Source organism: Enoplosus armatus, chromosome 2, assembly GCF_043641665.1.
Source record: "Enoplosus armatus isolate fEnoArm2 chromosome 2, fEnoArm2.hap1, whole genome shotgun sequence".
Taxonomy (NCBI): domain Eukaryota; kingdom Metazoa; phylum Chordata; class Actinopteri; order Centrarchiformes; family Enoplosidae; genus Enoplosus; species Enoplosus armatus.
The window spans coordinates 457,662-483,577 of record NC_092181.1 but is presented as its reverse complement, the minus strand read 5'-3'; the positions used below and the strand labels follow the sequence as shown (position 1 = coordinate 483,577).

General features: G+C 40.2%; 1 protein-coding gene across 1 annotated transcript in view; it reads right to left on the bottom strand.

Moving 5' to 3' along the window:
* LOC139296676 (zeta-sarcoglycan-like) overlaps positions 1-25,916 on the bottom strand; it is a 137,961-nt gene that overhangs the window by 8,772 nt on the left and 103,273 nt on the right. Inside the window, exon 6 of the mRNA XM_070919152.1 lies at positions 7,180-7,303. Coding sequence (XP_070775253.1) covers positions 7,180-7,303 — 124 coding nt within the window. The remainder of the gene's footprint in view (positions 1-7,179; positions 7,304-25,916) is intronic.

The following is a 25,916-nucleotide window of genomic DNA, read 5'->3' as shown; positions in this document are numbered from 1 at the left end:
TTCTACACCCTCTACAAAATGTTATATGTTCTATATGGCGAAAGGGAAAGTCACCAAAAAATCTGCACATTTGCATTTAGGGAGAACACATTACATATGACATGATAAATAATGCTCTACATAGAAAAGTTTTCAACGTGATGTTGCTCAGTCAGCAGTGGATTTTCGCCTCCACTACCAAACTTCTCCAGACATATACCATCATCAGAAAGTGACCGAATCATGTCTGACTGGCATAAATACTGATTTACATTCACACGTAGGAGATTCCCAGTTAAACCACAAACTACAGAACTACTGTTACTCTATTAAGGAAGAGAATATTTGATTTCTTACTCTATGACAAGGATACTATTTCACAGCTGGAAAGATGGTCTTTTCATAAAACTGGGCTATCTATGCAGTAGAAAGACAAATATTTTTTAAATTGGTCCTACATGACCAGAAAAAACAGCCTTTTGCTCTATCGCAGCAGCACCACCAGTTGTCCCTGGCATGGGGAAGCTCCAAGCCACTATCCTTGCCGGCTGGCGGTTCTCAACTCTCGGCTGTGGCGGCCTCTTCCTCCTCCATACACTGTAATTCCTCCGCACTGTACTGCGGCTCACATAAGTTGGCCCGAATGTCTGATTCCAGCATTACACTACTACAATAGTTTTCTTCCATATCTACAGGAACATTGCACCAGATGGTGTGGAGCTCTGGGTGCAGGCAACACAGAGGGAAGTTAAACATTGTTCATTTGCGTAATACTACCCACATTGTAATGATATAAAGCTGGCTGAAAATTGGCAAAGTTTCCTTTTAAGGCTATAACCCAGCACATACTCCGTCAGTGTAAATAAAAGTTTACTTTGGTCAGCCAACTTTCAAAATCTTTGAAACCAATTTCTCTGACTTTCTATGGCTGACAACTGGCGATGATAGAAACATGACTGATTTTCACCAAATGTAGGTTCCATGTTTCAGTTTTCGAGAAGGTCGATTCTCTAAAGAGTTGTCTGTTAAAACGAACGGCGAGTGAGGCGAAACAGCTTCTCAAATACAAAGACAGAAAGAGGATGAGAATGAGTGATGCACAAAAGTTGCTGAAAAGAGGTGTGGGTGCATAAAGCGTAAATGATGAGAAGAGTAGAGGAAGGGATGTATTAATGAAAAGTAAAAATGATCAACAAAGAGATGAGTGCAGAGGCAGTGAGAGAGTGACCAAACTTGGAGAGAGAAGAAAGTTGATGGACAAGAAAGAAAGAAGAGTGAATGAATGTAGAATAGAGAGTGAGACGGGGAGAGAAGGAGAGAGAAAGGGAGTTGATAAAAAAAAAAAAAGCCAGGAGGACTGCAGGAATCCTGAGCGGATCTGTCAGCTCTCGTTGGCTTTGATTTTAATGGAAGCCAGCGCTCCCTACCTCTAACCCATTTGGCCCTAATTCTAGCGCTGCTTTCCAAACTTTTTAAACTTTAATGGCCCCTTCTTAAGTGCCAGCTGCTGACAACATTGATTTGGCTTTAAGCCTCGCTGTCCCGCACGCCTTTATTTTCTCCTGCAAAATCGACAGAAACATCTATTTTCTGCCATCCTCCTCCACCTCCTACTCATCCGATCCTCCTTCTATCCTCCCTTCATCCGCTCTCCTCTGTTCATTTGATGGTGTCAGCGGTTGGGGGAAAGCTTGTATGAGAATGGATGAAAAGGAAACGCTATTTGGATAAGCTGTTCTTTTTAGGGTTGTATGTAGGTTTTTTTTCCCCATTTATTATAAACAGGCTGGGTTGGCAGACAGAGAGGTGACACTTCCTTTTGCAGACTGTGGGTGAGAGGTTTTTTGGTGACATGCTACACGTAAATGCAATTACATGGTGTTGTGGTGTGATGTTCAACAACAAGAGTATGTAAGCAGTGTTACTAAGTGTTCATTGCTGTGCTGAGTTATTGCACTTTACAAAGATAATATCTAAACTAAATAGATATCCTGTCTCGTCTGTACCTCTGGACTTCCTATTGATTAAATTGTAGAAAATACAAAAAGAATACAAAAATACTTTGTTAAGACGAGTTTATGACCTACCAATTCAACATATTAATTGTCCTACTCATTTTTGACTTTGACTAGCCAAAAAAGTCCAACCCTGCAGTGCACATACTGTATTTTCCCTTGCTGGGAATGTTATTTGTCTTTTGGTCACTTTGAGGAAAGCTTAAGCGTTAGCAGTGGGAATCATGCACAAGCTTAAGCAGATCGACAAAGGCAAGTGTCATTGGATAGCTCCCACAACCCTGATCATGCTAACCTTGGACAGTAGTCACAACAGACATTATAAATAATCCACTTGAGCTGGACAGGTAAGCAGGAAGGTGCTTTAGACGGTAGAAAGATCAATCAATAGTTTTAAACCTATACCAGCTGAAATGTTATTTGTTATCTCTGCAACAGCTTGAAATTGGACAAGAGACAACAGATTTCATTTTGTTGTGCTTTAGAAAAGTGAAAGTGACCATTATGTGATAAAGTACACTGTGGGTTAATTTCCCTATGCTATTCAAGTCATAGTCTTGACAAATCTTTATGTTTGCAAGGGGCACATTAGCTGGATGGCTGCAGGTGGGGATGTGAAAAGCAAAAGCTTCCTTGAACTGTCTGTAATGAATCACGGATGCGTTACATCAAGCAGTCAGAGGGTATCAAAATTATATGAAAAAATAAATCTGAAAATGTCAGATTATTATAATAATTTTCATAAATGTCAGAAAAAATGCTGCAGAGTTGAATCTGTCACCTCGGCAGCAATCAAATGTGTGCCTCTGAGCTCGAGGATAACACGTGTCCTCATATAAAATGGACCCTTATGAAATGGATTGCCTGATGAGGAGACTGTGCTAGACATTGCGTCATTGGGCACTCCTGTCTTAAAATGGTTTAGGGCTATAGTGTGATCTCTAGAGAAGAGCCAGCACAGGGCTAAGTCATGTAGACAGATAGAGAAAATGTACGAGAAAATAAAATAGTAGAAACATAATACAATAGTTGCAGTGATGTATATCTGGCTGCAGTGGGTACTTTTCTGCCTGAATGCCAGTTTCTGTTTGTTGAACTGATTTATCTGGCCTTCAGGTTGCTTCTCCTGCTGTCTCTTCATGTCTGTTTGTATCTGTCTGTCTCTTTACCTGTCTGACTGTTTTTGCCTTCCTGTCTCCATGCAGTGTCTTTACAGATGTCCCTCAGGAAAATCAGCTTTTCAAATGGCTGAATTGGACATTTTTTACAGACAAACGGCAACAATTGTCGAGATAATGATCTGCACCCAAAGTGCAAAATGACATGCAGACGCATAATGCGCAAATAATGTAACCTGGATCTGTTCTTTGTGTGGTGCCAGCATCTTTTTGGTATTTCAGAATTCAACTATATGCCCATGAATAAGCATATGAATAAGAATAGTTACACAATAGAAGTGAAGGATTAAAGTGTGTTAAAAGTGTCTTTCCCTCCCAAGGACGACTTTCACATTGGTCAGATATAGTCATGAAAAAGGCGAGAAGCAAATTCATTTACAATGCAAAAAGTTAATGTTATGACATCAGATATTGTCTGCTTTTATTTACTGACAAACAAAGTGAGAGAGCAAAGTGACCTTTAAAGTGTAAGAGAAGAGGTTCTGGTATTAATGTGCAATTCTACAAAAAAACAGACTGTTCAGTTAAGGACTGTTTGAATTTCAGATGGTATTTTGTTGGATACTGGAGTGCCTGAAGGATTAATAAAAAGAGAGAATAAACCAAAAAGATGGGATTCCCCCTATTCCTCCCATTTTAGTAATTAGTCTGTTTTACTGTATAATCATATATTTTGCCCTTGACCCTTTCCATTCATTCATTAATTCATTCACTGTATTAAAGTATTAGGAAAAGTGCTCTACAACTGAAGTTTATCGCATTAATGTACACATGCTGATAAAGCATCATGGAATTTATAAAGCTGTGCCTTAGTGAGAGAGAGAGGGTGACAGAGCGAGAGAGAGAGAGAGAGTGAACAGGAGAGAGAGGGAGATAATGGATGAACAATGAACAGAAAGAGACAAAAGAATACATGAAACTGAGAGAAAGAAAGAAAGAGATGACAGAGAAGAGGTAAAAATCATAATCCTCCCTCCCCTCCCCTTTCCCAGGGAAGTGACATCCACAGTGATGTATAACCCTGGCAGTGGAAAGTTAATTAGATAGGCTGTGTTACTTAGAGATGAAGGACTGAGAGGCTGAGAGGGAGAGGAGGGAGGAGGACGATGAGAAGAACATGTAGAAGAAGAAAGTTAGAAAAAAACAAACAAAAAAAAACAAAAGAGAAGAAGGTGGAAACTAGGGGAACAAGGGAGAGAGATCGGACAGAGAAAAGAAACTAGAGAAGGAGGGACATGGGGTAGAGGGGAACTTTAAATAAGAGGCAAAGGGCCTTGTTAAAATTATTCTTGCCTTTACATTTAATTCAACTGTAAAATGATACAATCATAACAATATGAAACACAAGCACCACAATGTAAGAAGTACTGTGGGTGCAACCAACAACATAAATTATTACAACAGCCTCAGTCTCTCTCTGGCAATGGCACCCACTGTGCTTGGCTCAAGGACACACTTTAACATGTCATGTGCACTGCTGAGCAGGTGATTGGATGTCTGCCCTCCATCAGGGAAGTGCATGACGTAAACCAAAAGAATAGGATAAAAACAATTTCCATCAGACCTGCACACTCAGGCAACTATCTGCGCCCAAAAATGTTTCACCGGAAGACAATACCCATTCACTGGAACCAAGACTAGCCTTGGGATATCAGTGCCTCTAGACTCTCTTTAACCTCCTGTCCAACTACCAGTAAACCCGCTATGGTTGCCACAGAGCCTGTAGATGTCACAGGGAAAAAACTCCCCCAAAGACGTAATTTGTACCTTTAAATCATAAATTCATCCATCCATTTATCCATGTGTCCGTTTTGTAGACAAAGTATCTTGTTCAGAGTTACAATGAGCAGGAGTCTATCCCAGCATGCACTAGGTTTGAGGCATGTCAACAATCTATCACAAGGCAACACATACAAACAAACTGTCACATTCACACCTACATGCATGTGTGAAGATACCAGAGCACCCGGAGGAAACCCACCCAACCACATGGAAAACTATAGAGAAAGGGCCAAACTGGCCAGCAGCTAGACCCACAATTACAACACAACACACGTTGTGTGCCTAAATACTTACTTTGTTCCTTCAAGTAATTGCTCTCTCAAATGTATCGTTTTATTCTCTTTGTCATTGACAGTCTTTGACAGACTGCTTTGATTGCAGTTGTATTTTGATCTTGGACTGATATATAGCATCCATAGACCTTTTGGCTGTCTTTGACATCCCTCAAAAGTATTTTATGGGATAAGAAATTGTTTTGGTGTAAAAACCTTGATACTGTGGATATCATCCTGTTCATAAAACCACAGCTTCAAGGTCCTGGGGTTCTTCGTGGCTTTAGATGGAGCTTGTTACTGTCGTCAATCATTCTGCTTATACTCAACTGCCAAGAAGGTTTTGCATCAGACATTAAGGTAATAGTAAATAACATCTGCATAAGACTTTAACAAGCATATGGGACTAAGGTTTGCTAACAGTAAAATACATTGACTGTTTCCTTGTAGCTTAGTTACAAAATCTATCGATCCACATGTATTTTTGGTGTCTGATGGTGTTTCTGTGACTATTGTACTGTACTGCAAGTTTTGACAACTACAACACTTTCTTTGAATACAATTGTGCAGTTCAAAATTTACTCCTTTATAACATTTAACTATGCATTAAACACAAGTTGGAATTCAGAAAAATAAAAGTACTTTTACTTGAGGAAGACATTCTCTTTTATAATTTCTCATATCTCATAATTTGTGTTCCGTATTTAATTAGTTTAGTACAACTACCTCACTGGGTCCAACATTGCTCTCGACACACCTCTCCACAGCTGTAATACACTGTATGCCACTCTGCCTGGCTGCACATGATAATTATATATTTGAAAAGTCCACCATCTATTGAAAATCTGACATTCTCCCTTATTATTTTGTTACCAATATACCAGAGCTGTCCCAAGAGTTTGGTGACCTCTGTGCTTAATTTAACTTCTACTGTCTGGTCATATGGATGAAGTTGTTTACTTTTCAAAAGTAAGGCCCAGTGGACAGAAACAAGATAAGGAAATGAGAGGGAAGAAGAAGGGAGGAGAAAAGAAAAGAGAAGGAGAAGAGAAGAGGAGAAAAAAAAAGATGTGATAGAGGAGAGGAAATGAGAAATGAGTTTAGAAGAGGAGCATCAAACTTTTACTGTTGTTTTCAGAGACTTCTGTTATCTATGTGTGTGTGTGTTGGCGTGCAAGTGTTTGTGTGTGTGATTGCGGGTGCACGTGGGGCTGTGTATGAGTCAGTGAAGACAGTGTGTGTGTGTGTGTGTGTGTGTGTGTGTGTGTGTGAGAGAGACTGACAATGACAGTGAATGCGACGAACGAGAGGGGGCCATTCTTCTGTTAATTACTGAGTTAATGACACACTATGCTCCAGCGGACATGCAACATGGCAGGCTGATGCACACACACACACCCAAGGATAATGGCTGCTTCAGTGCTCACGTAACGTGGCAGGCTGCTATGCAAAGAGCTTGACAGTGAGATAGCAGGCTAACAATGATACACACACACATACAAAAACACACACAGAAGCAGCAGCAACTGACAGGGAACCTCATCAAACCAGCTTTAATGAAGTCACTTCTCCCAAACAGAAGAGGGGAAGAAAGGGGGGATGAGAGGAGGAGGGGAGAAAAGGAGGACAAGGTCGCCTGGATTGATGACGCTCATTAGCCTAATAAGGTACTTTAATGAAGCGGGCCCAACACTATAGAGTGCCACAGAGACACACACACACCTACCTCACTGTTTTTTCTACTTTGTGTTGTCCCTTGTATTTACACAAGAACATAGCTATTTTTGTCGGTTTCTCTCTTCTGTCCCCCACACACACCACAACACAGAGACATGCACACATACATGAATTATATACTCAGACATGTGAAGATATACTGATCACTTCATTCTCACAGACACTTTCACACACAAACACACACACAAAAAAAGTAACAGATGGAAATACACTCACCTCTCCTTCTGAGGATTGCAAGAGGAGGTCTTTCCTACAGGACGCTGTAAAGTCTCCCACTCCAGCATTGACCTCCACCCCTCTGGGGGCCTCCAGGGTCAGGGTCCGAGTCGGGGACTCCAGCCTGAGAACCATAAACACACTTTAGGCTGTGGAAACACATGTGAAACGCGCTGTATGAACAGACAGGGTGGTTTTAGGCTGATGCTTTAGCTACCAAACAGGGTCAATAATGAGTTGACTGTGAACAAGGTTCTCAATCTCCCAGCTGCTCCATCAAAAGCAGCAGAAGACAATGGTTGTACAGGTAAAGCTAATATAACAAAGTAAAAATCCACACTTGGTAATTCAACGTTTAGTCTGTTTAGTGGAGTACAACTTCCTGGAGTTACCTCTTGAATACACAACTTGAAGCTAAAGAGATGAGCACATTTGTAAAAACTGTCTGTCACGATTACTGCCTCTTAAAATGACGTACATATAATCGTGCAATTGAAATGTTGGATAGAAAGCCAGTAAGATATCAATGTCATGTTCTTAAGAAGTTTAATACATTTTGATAACAGCATTAAACTTGTTGACTTGTTAGACCATAAATGCCTAAATAATCAGATTCCTAAGGGGCTCAGTGACATGATGAAACCTCTCAGGGTTTCTGGCTCAGCAACACAAAGTAGTTTGTTGAACTGGTCGGGGCCCTTTTAAAAAAGCTTGTTTGAACAGACTTCTTTCTGTGTTCTGGAGATCAATACATTGAACTCCTTACACAGAGAATTCAAAATGGATCATGAATGGGAATAATTACGTTTTTATGGCATCACAAACTAGCGTAGGCTATACATTTTTTCCAGAATTGCCTAGTTTTTGTTTAATTTCTAATAGTTTTACTGTGTAGTAACCCTTTCCTGTCTTTTGAAAACCTACGAGAATGAATATGAAGAATGAGGAATTGTTATACTGCACTGCTCCAAAGTGCTCTGGCCATGGTTGGCATCACTCCCCTTGGAGCTTGAAGGGTCAGTAGCTAAGTCTGTAACTCATTAAACAGCTTGGTGTTGTTAGATAAGCACAGCGCTTCGCTCAAGGGCATGTTGGCAAGTGAAATTAAATAAAGAGCGCTTTCGGCAAAGCAGACAGAATTACAATTTATGAAGTGGGAATATAACACATTAAACAGCACACTCACAACAAAGATCATATAAGGAAAATTGCTTTGCCAGGGCAGTTTCCCAGACAAGCTTTGCTCAAGGGCACTTCAGATGGTTGGTTTCCCAATTCCTACTGAGAGGTCGAAGGGATAAAGCATTCAAGCCAAAGGGTAGATTAACTGAACTCATGACGTGCGTCCAGTCTGTGGCCAAACAACACAGACACATAAACAAGCATCAGTGCCTTGGCCAAAGGCACTTTGGCTGGGAGTGATCGTACCATGCTTCCTCTGTTAATGTCCCACCCTTCACTAGAGTCCCCAGGATGCAGAAAATGTATATTCTCCTCACAGGCCCTTTGGTGAGGAATAATTCCACATTTCATGGTTTCAATCTGAAGAACTAAACATTAGCAGACAGCAAAAAGCTCCCTTGGCAGTGGTTTTCTATGTGTGGTTGCACCCGAGTAATGAACATGCACTTTAAAAGATATTTCTGTCTCAACATTGCTCCATTTCTGCTGCTTTTATTTTCAGGGTGTTTATGCTTTATTAGTTGGTTCCTTTATTTTATTGCTGTTCACCTTGAGAAGCTATTTAGTGTTGCGTTTTAAAATACGTCTTTTTAGACCAAATAAAAAACATCCACTAATTGACTGAGTTAATTCTATTAATTTCAAATACAGATTCATTGGATTTTAGACTTTTCCTTCATTACATTGAAATAGACTTAAGTAGAGCAGATCACTAGTGTCGAGATAATGTCACTTGATTTAAGAAAAAGGCTGGTTTGCATCAGTTAAGTCATCTCACCCCACTAATTTGATACTCTTATTTGAATGAAAATGGGAGTTCATGAGTCCATATATTAATTACTTAAAATGTGCTGTTTACTTTGTTAATGGAAAGCTACATTAGAAAAACCTGTCAGCGTTTCAACAATGCCTGCTACAGTTTTATCTGGCTTTTACTAGCATTTAAATGTCATCAGATTTGTGAGAAAAGCTTCAACATATTGAATTTTTCAATACATGTATGGTTTATTATTACAGTTTATTAAAACCTTTACAAATCAAACAATTTCCTCTGTCAACATGTCTGAGTTTGCTGCTTGCTGTCAGAGCTAACTGTGGTATTTATTCTGGGTTGAAGGTAAAGGAATTGGAGGTGTAGCGGAGTCGTGAGGTGGATTAAAGGTGAGGGAAGGTTTTCTACCGTGCAGTGCTGAGCATCCAAGTGATATAATAAGTGTTGGAAGCAGACACTTCACATTGGGCCTGACTTATTGATCTGTAAAAACAGAGTGTATGCTGCAGCAGTCGGAGGTTAAGAAGAAGAGAAACAAAGAGAGGGACAGACAGACAACCGAACAGACAGATAGACAAGAGATTAAAAGAGGGTTTGTTTTATTCATTATCCTAACGTTTTGCATGTGCATTGGGAGAGAGAGAGAGAGAGAGAGAGAGAGAGAGAGAGAGAGAGAGGCCTAGTCAACAGCAGTGATGTGAGGATCTTCGGCTGGTTTGACAGCTGAGGCAATTACAGTGACGCTGCTGCAAGCTTAAACCAGCTCTGATGGGCAGGCACAGACATACATACTGACTATCTATCACTCTATGTCTCTCGCCCTCTTCCTCCATCTCAACACAGCACTCCCTGTTTGCTTTCGCCTCTGTTTTAACTCACCTGTCTATTCCCTTCACAAACATGCCATCTATCACTTCCTTTACCTCAGTTTTTCTTCATTTTTAAATTGCCCATATAGAGACCTAATGTAGCATATCTGCACATTTGTCAGGTGCAAAGCTCATATCTCCAGCACGTCAACTCTTCTGTTACTCAGGTTGACCAACATAAACTTTTGAAAATGTTATTATAAATGCATATGGTTGCACAACATTTTTGACACTGAAAATGTAATGTGAGCAGCTTGAGGAGCCGGAGGGAAATGGAGGAGTGTCCGAGCGAGAGATGCTGTAAGTTGTATGATAATTTGTTAAATTCTTAAACCACAAGAACAAATCAATTCTGTCACTGTCAGTAGTTGGCAACAGAAAACCCCAGAAAAAAGTATGACCAGGATGGATGGGTTTCATAATAAAATTGCCATGAACATCGATTACCAGCTGAAAAATTGGATTTGAGGTTTCATAGAAGTTTCAACTTGATTAACTTTGTATAATTTATGCGTTGGAGGATAGTCTGGAGGCCAGTGTTAATGCTGTGTATTTTATTGCAGTTCTTTGAATGATGATGTTCTTAATTTAAGAGTGTGTCTTGTGCTCATGTACTTAAGGTATCAGCATTCTCACATGGGCCTCGGAATTACTTATTAAATTGTGAATTTGAGGAAAATAATCTCTTAAAAATGTTCCGACAAAGAATGGATGGCCATGAAAGTTATTTTCAGGAATTTGCTTAATTTAGGAGTCAGTAATGATGACAAACCTGTAATGGAAATTTGTGTTAATACTATACTATTTATAAAACAAATCCCCAGGATTCATGTACATCGTTGTTGATAATATAACCTGACCAATGACTATTTCTAGCCATGCTAGTGGCTTGGCTCTTTGCTCAGCATTGTTGGTCAGTCCATCACTTTGGTCCCGACTGAAACATCTCAGCTATTGGATTGCCATGGAGTGATATGGCATTCATGGTCCCCAGAGGATGAATTACAGTGACTTTGGCATCAGTATGTTAACATTGCCATTTTGAGCATGTAAGCATGTTGATGTTAGCATTTAGCTCAAAGTGGAATCCCACAGAGCCGTGAGCATGGCTGTAGTCTCTTAGTCTTGTTAAACTTTCACATACACACACACACACACACACACACACACACACACACATGCCCGTATCTTCATGGTCCTTCACGGCACTGAGGATCATATCTCGTGACTATCAACTATCAAAGTAAAACACATGATTCATCAAATCAATTGCTCAGTCTCATGTCTACAGCCTGTCTAAGTCCCTCAGTAACACACATAGACCAACCCATGTAAGGTTCTGGTCAGGCCCCCATGTGGCTGTGTTTTTTCATGGTGCAGATAGCAGGAGTCTGCAGCTAAGCTGTTATCTTTGCAATTCATTATTATTAGAGAAAACTGCCTTCCCTCCCTCTCTGCTTCCAATTCTTACATTATTTCTCCCTTTCTCTCTCTTACATTATTTCTCCCTTTCTCTCTCTTTCTCTCACACCAACCCCCCCCCCCCCCCCCCCCCCCCCCCCCGACTCATAGATCTATTTTGACCTTCAGTCGAGACAAGGCCATTTTGAACAGCATCCATATTTGTCCAACCTGACAAGATAAGGACAGGACAGAAATACATCAACATGGAATGGTTTTTATCTTAATTCATTTGTGGGGGAAAACAGAGGAAGAAAGGGGAGGGGAGGGTCTTAGATATTCAAAAAGAAAGACAGAAGAAGAAGACACACAGTTTTACATATTTTAAGAAAAATTATATCTATCTAGTACTAATCTTCACTGAATGTATTCCTAATTTCAAACCCCCTGGATCACATTTTCTAGACTGTCCGACACATCCACTTGATGCTGTTATGGGTGCATACAACTTCAATACATATCAGCATTTCAGTGACATCAGGAATGTTTAATTTCATGCTGAGAGTTCATAATTACTAAATGTGGAAGAAAAGAAACAGAAAACACACACATCAGCTGTGCATGAAGGTTGACTTGAAGGAATTTCCCTTGAGGTCATAGATCTTACAATCTTGGTACTCTTGCTATAGGATGAAAATGCACTCTGTCAAGAGAAATGACTTCATGCGGTGTATGTTTGAAAGCAGTGTGGGGGGAAATCTTGCTGGAAATGTTGAAATTGGGGCTTTTTAGTGTGATTTATATTTCCCAGAAGACTTGGCTGACATTCATCCTGCCCTTTACCTCTTCAGATCCATTGAAAGCCACACCACCTTATCGCCACCTTGCCATTTGGGACGCAAACCTTTAACCTTTTCACGCTAAATGCCCCGTCATCTGCCTCAGTGCCCCTGCCGCCACCATCCAACCCCATCCAAGAAGCACTTTAAAAACGTTTTAAATTTTAAAAAATGGTGCTAAGTGATGCATTGAGACAAGACTGAAGACAGGAAAAGCGACAGCCTTTGACTTTTAGAGAGTTAAATCGAGACAGAATGCAGAAATATGGCATTTCTAAAGCCTCCTGACTTTTGCAGTGAGCCTGTGTCTGGGTGAGGGAGGGTGAGGCAGCGTGTTTAAATCGCCCCATGAATCCTGCAGGTGTAAAAAGAAAAAAAGTGAAAAGAGAAAGCCTTGGGCTGTTTTAAAAAGTTATAAAAGTCCCCACTGAATTACTGAGGTGGGACAGGAGAGTGTCAAGGTACATTAGAGGTTTGTCTTTGTGGAAAGAATGTGTGTGTATGTTTGTGTGTGCCAGAAAGAGCAGGAGACAGAAGTGTGTGTGTGTGTGTGTGTGTGTGTGTGTGCAGGTGTTAAAGAGGAGGTTATGACCACTGAAGAGTAAATGTTATACTTCAGCAACTCTGGATGCTTAAATTTGAATTTCAACCAAGAAGTCTGTCTGTGTGTGCAAGTGTGTGCGTGTCTGCTGTATATATGTGTGCATGCATCATAGTGTGTGTATATGCACAAAGATTGAGCCTTAGATGCTAGAGTATGATCACCAGCAGTCACTTTATTGCACACTTCTCAACAGTTTGCGTGTTTGCACAGTTGTCTTGTCATGACGTTCAATGTCCCGTACATCTGGCCACCTTCACACAACACACTGCTTGACAAATCCTTGAGTTACTCCAAAACGACTTTCAGAGGCTCTCGCTGTCCTCCTCGCTGTGAAATGTAGCCGAGGAAATGGCTAATGGCAGAGTGCGTAAGGAGAAAAAATGTCAAGCAATTTCATGCCTTTGTGCCTCCGATGGGGCGCCAAGCTGATAATTTAATCAGTAGTGAAAGACTAGCTTCACTCCTCCGCTACTTCAGCCATTCCATCCATTGTTCATTGACTTGTTTTTGCTAGAAAGGAGACAGAGTTGGAGACAGAAATTTACATAGAAAAAAAGAGAGTAAGGAAAAGAAAGAAAGGGGTGGGTAGATAATGGACGGGCGAGAGGAAAATGTGTACTCCAGTGGTGAATATGGTGAATAAATGGTACACTTTGTTCTGACCAGCACATTGTTCTGTTGTCTGTGTCTGGATTCATGAAACAATGGCTCTTACAGCACGTTTTGACAATAACTTCCTTTACTTCCTTTTACAATATTATTTCAAAGGTACATCACCAGAAACCATGATGAGGTTTGATAGTGTCACTTCTGCCTGATGGATCTAATTTCTACCTCATGATGTCCATGTAAATATTTAACTTAAAATGTATGGAATGTACAAAATGGGAACAATAAACCTAAAACACCTCCATATAACTCTGTGCATTATCCATTATCTCTCACTCCGACAAAACTTTTAACAATGAAGCAAAACTTACTTTTCTTGTGTAACTGTTGCAGTCCTACATCTTCATCTTTTGAAGGCCATAAACTAATTTGCCCCATGAGGAAAATAGATACACTGCTGAACTATTTCAACACCAAGACACCAGAGTTGCTTGCTGCTTTCAAACAGAAGAAGAGAAACACAAAGGGGTCAGAACAGAAAAAAAAGTTTCCTGTTTTTCTTGATGCTCTACCGCATGAACAAATAGAGACAAATAGAGAAAGGTATATATGTGTATTTGCTTTGCTCCCAATTGTAGAAACGAGGTCAGAAAAACAGCGGGACAGTCTATGCTTTGCTTCATTAGCATTGTCTCAGCATTCCATACAGCAGAGCCTGGCAGAAAACACATCTGAGTAGAGAAACATTAGCGCTCCGTCACGAAGACAATAAAAAGACTACAGTGCATTTAGTCTGTGTAGTGTGTACGTTGTCTTTACCCATCTGCGGTTCACGCCTTTGGTACATAGCTGTTTTTAATGGTGTGATAAGGAGAAGGAAGTCTTCGGAAAGCTGAAAACTCACCTTTTTCAGGTGTAAGAAGTCAGATATGAAGATTGTGATTTGATAGAAATAATGTTCAGCTAACTCAAAGGTACAATTTTGAAGCAGTTCAGTTGTTTGCATAGTGATCAATCACGTTGGCAGACTTGAGGCTCAGTGTGACACTGGAAAGAGACATCATCTTTAGAGGCAGCTACAGGCCCTTGCCGCATTAATGACATCTGTAGCAATTGTATTACACTCCTTGTTATTTAATATGCCTTGTAAATGGTGATATCTTGTATTTTTCTAAAGATTGGATGAAACTTTAATGATCCCTGTGGGGAAGTTGGGTATTTGCCGCAGCATAGAGAAGGCTATAGATAAGAATAGAACAAATAGAGAGTGCTGAAGATAATTCGATAAGTAATTGCCACAGCAGAACATACCGGGATTAACACAACAGATAAAAAATAAGAAGACACTGTGTCCTCACCGACAGATTTACAGGTTAGAGGCGTATCTGCAAGTGTGCAACTTTAGCTGTTCACATTATTGGTTATACAGATGGAAGAACATATGTTGGGAAATGAGATTGTGAATGTCACTCTGCTCCCATAAAAACTGATAAAGTGCCCCTGGGAAAGGCACCTAACCTCACTGTTCAACTTTTATGTACAGAAACCACTGCCTCGACTGCATTTTGTGCTGATTATATGAAAAGAAGATGGGGCACGAAGTGTAAAAAGAATAAAATAAAACAAAGGTAGCAAAACTCAACAACATAGTGCGTGTACTGCGTGTTGCATTCAACACAGGTTAAGGTATTTCCTATTGATTTTCTTATTTTGTGACCATGGCAAATAGAATACTCTGCCAGGCCTTTTGCCATTATCTGTGGCTTAGAATGCATGAAACCTCTTAGTGCCGGTAAGTCAAATAAAAAAGCTGACACTTTCCTTGAGAAAGACAGCTGCTTTGCTTAAAGCAGTAACTTGTAAATCACTCGTCACTGACTTTTATTGTGTGTAAAAAAGGGTTGTCACTTTAAACAAGCACACATGAATACAGTCCAGCAAATACATTTTAAATCTGTTAAGTAACAATGCAAATGTATTTGTGAGCAATGTTGTTTAGTTTTTACTTTTTGGACCGTCTACCTGTATAGGTTGAGCCTGCAAATTAATACATCTGTGATTTTTTTTAGGGTAAGTGAGTACGGACCCAAGTTCAATTAGTGAGGAGATAGTGTGTTTCAAGAAATTGAACCTTCATCTTCTACATCTGTCAAACATGAAGTGCAGGGAGATGTGACTGGCTTTAATTTAACTTTAGTGAATATCAGTGGAAAGATGCATCATTATTTTAGGTTTTATTCAAAGCTGATCAAAGACAGATATTATGTGTGATACACAGATGGACAAATGCAGGAACCGAAGAATCCACATTCCTGAAACATGTATATAATACTGTAGACCACTTGAGAGAAGGGAGAAAAGAAAGCGAACCATAGGTAGATACATAGATAGGTAATATATGGTAGTTCATACCCTCTAGTGGACAGAAAGAGAAGAAAGGAAAGACAAAATGCATGAAATGACAGAACAAGGGATTGGGAGAGAGAGCATGTGGAAAAAAAGAGAAAAACGGGGAAGCAGAAAGAGTGTGTTGAGAGTAGGAAAACAAAGCCTAAGCAGAGACAAAGACAATCATAAGATCAACTCTGTGCTTTTCTCTCTTTCTGTGCCTCATTGCCTGCCCTCCTACAGTGTTTCTCTCGCCTCCCGGCTGTGCTCGCGCTTTCTCTCGCAGCTGAAAAACGTACAAACAGAGAAGTCGTGGTGGTAAAAACACCTCCCCAACTATTTCTCTTCCTCCTCTCTAATCTTTTGTTTTCTTTTTCATCCCCCTTTCAGTCTCTTTCTTCTCATTCCCTGTCATATTTGACTACAGCTATGTTTTAGTCTACTCCTCTCAATTTCACTCGTTCTTTAGCTCTCTCAACTCTCTCCGTGTGTCATCTCATCACTACAAAAATATGACCTTTGACAAGATTGGTTAAATATTGAATTCTAGAGATTTCTTAAATGAAGTCTATCATCTATCATTCTCTTTCCAAATGAAGATAACAGAGTGACGGTGGCCTTTTCGAGTAACAATACCAAGGCTGGTCTTTGTCAATGTGTTCTACTGCATTCTCTGGATGTTTTTTTTTATTACTTTATTGCCTTGAATTGGTACCATGAAGTCAGATGTTGCCATAATAGTCTGCAGTACAATACAGCTGCTTGTTGCTGTGTTTGGATTAGGAGCATGTGTGTGTATGCATACAAGGTGTTTGAATATCTGTGAGTGTGTCTGTGTATTTATGTGTGTGTGTGTGAGTTCTGTGTTTTCTAATGTTATTTGTCTGCTGTGATTTCAGTGTCTAGCCAAAACAGCCTCTAGCCATTTGTAATAGTCTTTATCCACAGTGGAACATTTGGCTCTGTTGCAAAATCTGATATTAACAGCCGTCTATCTTTGCAACCCACACACAGAAACACACAACAGCTGAGCTCACATACACACACACACACACACAGACTCACACACACTGAAATTCACACGAGGAACAGATGCGTGGCAATATGGTGCGACTGTTGAATATTTACTGGGTGTTGTTTTCACATATTCCCCCTCAAGATGTGCACAACAGCATTCAATGATAAACAGCAGTTGATAAACAATAACTAACAAAGATAAACAACAATCAACAAAGACAAACAATGACACAACAACAATGTATATACCGTTTACTGAAGCGGTGTTCCAAAGCTCTGTGAGCTAATTAAAAAATCACTCTAATAGGAAGCAATGACTTGTTTGTTCCAGAGGAAAGGATTTGTCCATAGTAACATGGTAAGGGCTGCACATTTACTATAACACCCTTAATTCCACTGTTGGTGTTACATTTTAGACCTTTGGCTGACCCCAATCATCAGAGCAACTTACACCAACAACTGTGTGGAACCTGCATGAGGATTCCCTCTGCAGTGCATGTGTGATAACACTGTGCTAAGGTTAGAGAAAGATGGTTGGTTTTGGTTAAATGTAGAAAAAGTCAACCAAAACCGAAATCTTTCCTAAACTTAACTAAGGAGCATAAACATAGCTCAAAAGGGACTTAAAATGCAAATCCCAATCTCTGGCATCAAAGTCCTGCGCTTTGTAAGCCCACCATCCACCCTGACCACCTACCTGGGACTTGCTTACTGTACAAAAATGTAGCCTTTCCTACACTGGAAAAAAGACGTTGCCCCTGAACATAATCCAGGCAACAATTATGTTTCTCTCAAAACATAATTTGGCAAAACAAATTGGTAGTACATAAATTGATTTCTAGGAGACATGGTGGGTACATCCATAGGACAGAAACATAATGGAAAAGCCGTCGCTAATCTTAATATTGGAAGTTTGAGGTGTGCCCGAACTGTAAAAAGCTTCTGTTTAGTACCTCTTCATCTTACCACCAAGTGTGGCTGCTTCTTTTTCTTCTTTTTGCTCACAAACAAAAACAGAAATGCGTAACCATAGCTCTCCTTTGCAGTGTGATTTTTAATCCAGTTACTAAAACTTTCATGATAAGATATAATTCTAGTCCTCACTAGTTTCTTTGTGCTTTGTCTGAGATGCAAACAGTTTCGTCCTTGCAATGTTTTAAAACGAAGTCACTACCGAAAGTTCCTTACGATTATGATAATTTAAAAACGCTGAGATGAAGGCTATGCAGATATTAAATTGTCAAGTATATTTTACCTCAATTGGATTGACCCAACTATGTACGGCACAGCTGTATTATATAAGAAAATATAAATATCAGATTGGTTTGACAAGTAGTAAACGACTACTGACATGACAGGGAACAAAATATTTGATCCGGACATCCCCACCAGCCATATTATTATCACATCAGCTTGTCTCCTTAAAATTTAGGACACTTATTTCCAAACGTCATCATCTGGGAAAATAGTACTGCTTCAATTTGTAGAACACGACTTTCTAACAAATACACAAAAACACACACAGAAATTCAGATACATTATGGATCGTTCCCATAACCGGGTCCGCTTGTTATTCGGCTTGCCTTCCCTCTCTCTTTGTTCTCAATGATTTCCCTGTGTGTCTAATCAATAAGAGACAGAACAGAGCAGGGAAAAGCTGATTGTCCTTGTTGTACCAAGGAAAAGGGAGGTCTTAGATGCATCCAAAATCCAATCGCAGGACAGCAAATTGTAGGAAAATGTCTGTGCTTCTTTAAGGAGCTCAAATGTGGTTTGGGTTTAACCTGATTGCTGACAACTCCGGTGTTTGACAGAAAAGTTGCATGTATATTGGATAAATAGTGAATTTAACATTTTATCTACAATCAGCACCACAACCGTGGGAGACAAATGGTACTCTCTGAATTTCCCTAAAGACAACACTGCTTGTGGTGATCACTGTTGAAAGCATGAAAGGAATGAATGAGAGAGACACAGGATGAGGACGAAGCCCAAAGGTTTTTTTTCTGCCAAACTTGCAATTGATTCCTGTATCAAATTGACCCTAAGCATAAAAAACAGGCATTGTTCAAAAACCATCATGCCAGTGAACTGCTATTCTTTAATGGGAACTCTAGTGTGAAGAGAAGCTTTTCCCAAAGGCACAGTTCAAAGAGAATGCGGCTCATCCTAAATTTTAATGATTTCCAATTACTTTGACACAAACCCCAACTTTTTAATCAAAAAACAGCTAGGGGCGGGCTTACTCTCTGAGTTCTTTTTGGAGCTAATTAGGTGGTGTACTTTGCCATCCCACACCATGCTCCTCCATCTGGCTGCTTATAGGAAAAGCTGGTTAAATCAACTCTGCTCTGAGACTCCTTCAAAATTTGCGTGGGAGGTGGGCCTAATTCATATGACATTGTTGTTTCTACTAGGCATTTGAGGATTGTAACCTCAATTAAAACGTAAATGTGAAGCGCACTTCTCTAAGGTGAAGGTTCGAGACACTCTGGATTATTTGTTAAACCTCTGACTTTGGGCCATTTAAGTATTCAAGATAATGAGTGTGCCACAGCCTTAGAATCCCATATTCTTTTACTCTTCCTGTCCGTATCAACTTGTTTTTAGTCTATTCAATAAAAATATTTTTTTCATAAAAACAAGTAAATTTGGTAATTAAAGATATTTGCTGACCTAAACATCAACTTTAGTTGGAAACTCAGAGATGAGTGAACTGTTGGATGTGTGGGTGAGGGAGGAGAGATAAATGGAGGCCACAGGGTGAATAATTTCCCCAATCCCTACTTCAAGGACTCGTAAAATCTTACAGTCTGTAATTGGGTTAAACTGGTACCCCTAGGACCCAGGGCCAATAAGTCCTGTTAGTACTCTTGTCATTTAGAAACCTACTACAGAGAAACATGTAAAACAACTTTTGGTCAAAACTTTGAATCATAAAACTACAGTTGTGTATTCACAATATGGAAGGTTATGAAGAAGACAGTGTTCAGTACGCTGGAAGAAATGGATGAGCACAGCTCTCTCTAAATGCTTTAATCTACACACAGAGGTCAGTCTTTTACTTGCTAGGATGGAGAGATGAATGGCAGAAACGAGGGCAGAGCAGGATGCCCTTAATTTTGTTTAAAGCAATGGATCTCTCTCTCCGTTTCCAGGACTCAGAGCCCTGCTGGCTATCATTCTTGCTGTTCAGTCCGCTGCTGTTTTACACCTGGGACACCAGGTGAATGCAATTAACAGCAATTACCTGCCCACTCAGAAAAAACAGCTGCACTCCTGAGGACCGGGATTAAAAACCACTGGATTAGACATTGAGAAGGGCAGAACAATGGGACAAAGACAAACCGATTCACTCCACCAAAGCTATTTTCAGGGGTTGACCTCAACATGGGATATGGTTTAATTTGGATGGAAACATACTGTAGAGGGATGGACACAAGGAAAGAGAAAAAGAACAAATTCACAAAAGCCTGCAGTTGTTGCCGATGTTCTCTGTGTCTCTGGGGCGCAGCTGCAGAATCTGTTGGCAGCAGCGCCATCATTTGACGTGAACAGTGATGTAGTTGGAGGCAAGGAAGAAGTACAGGCTTGCTGGCTTGTATTGCAAACTAACTACGTTTCCAACAGCGAAAATGGCATCCCAAAGTATGAGTACAGAGGATGCTATGGACGAGGATATATCTGACAGTGTATTGGCCGACACGGATATTAAGTTGTGTAAATATAAGTCAGAGTATACGGCCGAAGAAATGCAGCAGAGGGATGCCGAGGTAGCGGCTGCAGGAGGATATGGCCGGCGGGGACAATCCAGAGCCTGCACTGCAGAGAGCAAACAGCGACTGGTGGTGCTTTTGCTCACATTGCCCTCCGATGCCAACAGAAGCTGCATCAGTTTTTGGATGGATTTGGGGGTTGGGCGTCGCAATGCATCCTGGTACGTTTAGGCACTGCTTTCGGTCAATATAGTACACACTGAGGAATTCATTTCTTCAGTTGACTATATTTACCATCAACACTGATTAGACATCCACAAAAAATGTGTCAGAATTTCCCTTTTAAGAGTAACACCCTGAGGGAGTACTTGTTGAGGGGAGGGAGGGTTAAACACATGCTTAGTCTTATAAATTACTCTCATTGCTCTGTGTTGGGTGTTTTCCACTTGGGAGAGAATGGACGGATGAAGCAGTTCTCCCCAGCCAGTTATGGGGGTTGATCTAGTGGTTCACAAACTGGGGTTTAGGGACACTCAGTGCTTCAACCGTGGTTCCCTAAACCCCAAAGAAATTAGAGACCGTTTTTGTTACACTAATGTTTGAAGCAATTTTTTGTTTTCTCTTACCCTGCAGAATACGATGTATAGTTGACAGGTTAGACAACTCAAGATCAAAGACAAAAATCGCTTCTATGACCTTCCTTAAACTTGACCTTGTCAGACAGGTGTTGTGGTGTAATGGGCAAATTTGTGGAAATTCATTTCAGAATTTTGAGGGGCAGAGGCATAAAACCTTGCGTGGACTCTATTAAAAATTCTTGTAGACACACTGTGTGTTTAACCTTGCCTGGATATATACAAAACATCAATCCTCTCCTTAAACTGCAGTCAGAACAAAAACAGGAGTGTTTAGTGTGGAGTATTGTAAACATAAACTGCAGAAGCTAGCGTGGCTAGTGGGGTAACAACAGCAGTCCACAAAGTTGTGAATTCTACAGTGTTTTATCAACAACTTACAGTCATCAACCTCTGTCACTGTCAACTCACTGCCACCAAGCAGCATCCTCTCTTCTCTGATACTTGTTAAATTCGCAGTGCAATTATAAAACAAGAATATAAGCCATCAATATTTCCTGCATCAGAGGTCAATCCCACCACCTTTCTCAAAACCAACTGGACTGGTTTGGACTGAACTCTGGAGCAAAGGACGTGGGACAATTTGGGAAGCAAATGTGTCTGGCTTGTTCCACATAGAAATGACTGGGAACTAAATCTCTTGTATCAGTAACATTCTCTAACATCTTCAGCACCAGAACCAGAAGATGATGTATCACAATAATAAAGTAATTCTCGTATGAAACTTTATTCAGACCTAATATGAAAGTAAAGTTAATGAAAAGGACTGATATTCCAAATGAAATGTCCCCTTTTAATGAGATTTTCCCTTTCTTTGCCACATTTCTAATAGCAATCTGTAGTGTAAATCATGTAGAGATATGTACACTGCACTTTGTGTGGAAAATGGCGTGTGCTCCATATCTGAGGAACTTACTGTCCTAAGCCCACTTTTCAAACTGTTACCCTACAGTATTCTACCCTTTTCTAAATAAAATCCTTTCCCATGCCCCTGAGTCTGATAGGGCTCTGAGTTCCCTCTGCAGTCCTCTTTAACTTTCTCGGATGGAAGGATAGATAGATACATGGAAATAGAGAGAGGGAAAGGGGGAAGGGGGCACAGAGCACAAATCCTTCTCCGATGCCCTTGCCTGTGTCAGGGCTAACTCTCCCTAGAGAGCCTTCTCATGACCCCCGGACTTGGATAGAGGAGAAGAAGGCACAGAGGGAGGGATAAGAGGATGAAAGTGTGGATAGAAACAGGGAGATATTGACTGTGCAGCAGCTTGTTTCTCTCTGCTGTGGGGCCAAGCATCAGATGAAGTTAGAGACCTGAGGTAACCCAATGTCCGCTGGCGTCAGCGCGGTGTTGCTGTGTGAGACTCCTCAAACTTTTTTGGTCAGTTAATTGTCGATTGATTTTTGTGTCTCTGTCAAAGTAGTGCTTTTCCTGCAGTTGTTTTGTTGCAGTGGTGCTGCCCTTAAGATGCAGGCACAGACCAAAGTCGCCTGCTGGATTATGCACCCTTGTGCATGCTGTGATCAAGGTGACTGCTGTATTGTGAACTCAAAGACTCCTTTTGACTATATATCTGTTCTGCTCCATTCAGTTTCATTATTTAACCTGCTACTGTGTGATATTCTATCATTTGCTATTCCTGTACTGCCCATTCAGCACCTATATTTGCCCTGGAGGACTGTTTCTTCTTCTGTGGTCTACCCAAGACATCTCCAATTTTCCCCCTCACTTAACTTCTTTGGAAGGTTTTACTTACTGCCCAGTTGAGGGATGTGTCATATTGTCCCTTTATTTGATGTCATCCTGTGGAGCTCCTTTGAGCCAGTAACTGTCCTTAAGGCCAACACAGATAAACTTGACTCCTTTTCTTATTTGATCTTTCTGTTTCTGAACTTTTGGTGACCTACGCATACGGTAAGATGAGATACATGCTGTGAAACGTGAAGGTTGCTGCATTTTAAAGGAAAAGGATGCAGTAGGGAGTTTATATATCTGTGTATAGGTAATGTTGGTGTGAAAATACAGATGTACAAATATTGTAATTTTTGCCAGTGCTTTTCTCCAGAGAAGGGAACAACATACAAAACTTAAAACTTCATCAGCAGGAATAACTGTCATTACTGCCCATACTGCTTGATGGACAAGTGATTTCTGGGAAATGCAGAGCCAAAACATCAGAGCTTAACACCAAAGATGGACACAAAAAAAGAGAACCTTGGGGATTAGGACGTAGATAGTAAAAGTAAAAAAAAGGATTTAAATTAAAAGAATGCAGATTACAGCTCCGTCAAGGACGTCTGGCAGCCTGACTGTCAATCTAGCTTTCCAACCACTCATCTGTCTGTTTTGCTGTCATTAGTTTTTTATAGGCTGATTGAAGTTCTTCCCTCTTTACCTCAATCTCTGTCTACACATTTCAGGACTCATGTCACTCAGTTTTCACAAACATTTGTATTTGACACTAACACATTTACACTCCTTTTCCTACCACATCTCAAGTGCATTTCAGTGTGACCATTTTTTCTCCTGTCTGTAGCCTCTCTATCTCAACTCAAAATTTGGGGACAAAAAGTGACGTCCACCTTACCAACAATGATAAGAACAAACAAAGTTTGACGTTGTCATCAAATCAAAGCATAGGATATGAAACTGTCAAATGTATGAAAAGAAGACGAAACAACGGATATGAAATAATGTGGTTCATGAAAAAGTGTGAAAATGTTTAAATGCTGTCGATCAATCAACCGATGTCATGAGTGAGTTGCATGAGAAAGAAGCAAAGGCGGTTAGAGAGCAAGAATGTTAGGATGAGAGAGAAAAAAAGTGTTCAAAAACAAGAATTGTGAAAAAACACAAGATACAGCATGAATCGAGGTTTTTTCTGAGCTAAGAAAACAATATTGAAAAAGGATACACACACACACACACACACACAATCATGGCGGAAACATCAAAGGTTACACAGTACCTCAAAGATAACAGACAAAATTTGTGAAGGTCTGTTTATGGCTCGATTTGTCTTTGATTTGGTCAAAATGCACCAGTTGGTGTTGATTGATGTCAGTTAGGCCTGAGTGCTGGTTTGATTAAAGCTTTGTTCAGACCAACAATAGCACTGCATGGAAAAACACATGCCCCTCATTCAATTCAAACAGACATCTGTTTCAATCAGCCCTACCTCAAATGATTAGAAACTACTATGCAATTTATTCGTATCTGAAAAGTCTTCTGGAAAACCTCCTGGTTTTTACTTTGATCTTCCACCAGTATCCTGAAGCCAGATTCCCTTTGCATTATTTTGCTCAGGGCCTACTCTATGTCTAAATGCAAAATCATTAACTGACAATGATTTACAGACCTCACTGATGTGTGATATATCAGGATGTATAATGAGGTAAGAATTCTGTAATTACTTTGCTCATTTACCAAATTATAAATGGCTGCTATCATTTAATTGAACCAAGACACTGGTTAAAGTAACATTTAGAAAAGCTTCACGGAGAAAAAAGAAGAAAAAAAAAGAAGCAAAGTCATGATGTTTTCTGTCTTGTAACCTTCATCAGATACAACACTGAATAGATAAAAACAATGTAAATACTAAAAATCTAGACTGAAGTTCATCTTACAGTACTAGCTGTTTCTGTAAAGTCCCTGAGTATAAACAGATGAAATAGGAATAAAGCAGAGGAGGGGTGAAATTATGGATAAAATCTTCTATCACATTAAGAAATTCTATATCACTCAAACTCATGTTGTGGTAAATCATCTGTGTAATTATAGATATTGATTAATTCATGTAAAGATAAAATAACCAACTGGTGATATGTTTTTTTTTACTAATTCATAGTCATAGCCCCCAAAACTGACTGAGACTGAAAACTGACAAGTTATCTTCTTAGACAACCTGTCTCTCTTTATCCCTTTTATATGTCATCCTTGCATTTGGGAACTTTTCCTGTCTACCTATGGTTGCATTCACACTGTTGTGGTTTTTGCAGTTAAAGCGCTGCCTCAGCCACATGTTGTGCTGATAATGAAAAGCAGTTTTGTTATCACAGTGACTTGCTGGAGTCACCGCTTCTATCAGTAAACTGTACCAGGCTGCAACTCTTAAAAATTAAGAAACTCACAGCCAGTGTGCTCCCGTAAGAGAAACATCCGCTACCATCTTTTCTACAGCTACTTCCTCCATTTTCAGTCTGTTTGTTGTTGTTGTTGGCTGCCTACGTATTGTCAATCTTTTTCATGTTATTTAGTCAGTCACTGTCATGAATGCTTCTCTAAGATATTGAACTGTGCTGCTTAAAAAGATGCCAGGCACAGCACTTTTTCCAAAGTGACTGCTTTCTGTCTGCCTCCCGGCCGCTCCCCGTACACTTTCAAGTGGAAAAGCAGTTTGAAAAAAAAGCAGAATGGTGTGAACACGGCTTACAGTGGTGATCACACCAGAGGCTTTGAAAACGCATGTCATAGCGTTCCTGGAGTGTTCTCTGGAAAGCAGACTGCTGAGCATTTTATTTCTGTGTTACTAGCATAACCCAGTTCTTGCACTGTGTTGTGCATTCATGTCTCTTTAGCTTAAGTCACATCTGCTATCCACGGCCTGAAGCATTTTAAACGACAGATAGAAATCTTCACTGCATCCCCCACTGGTCACTGTGATTGGCATATTACATGACCTCAGGCCGGCCTATAGTTGCTTCTTCT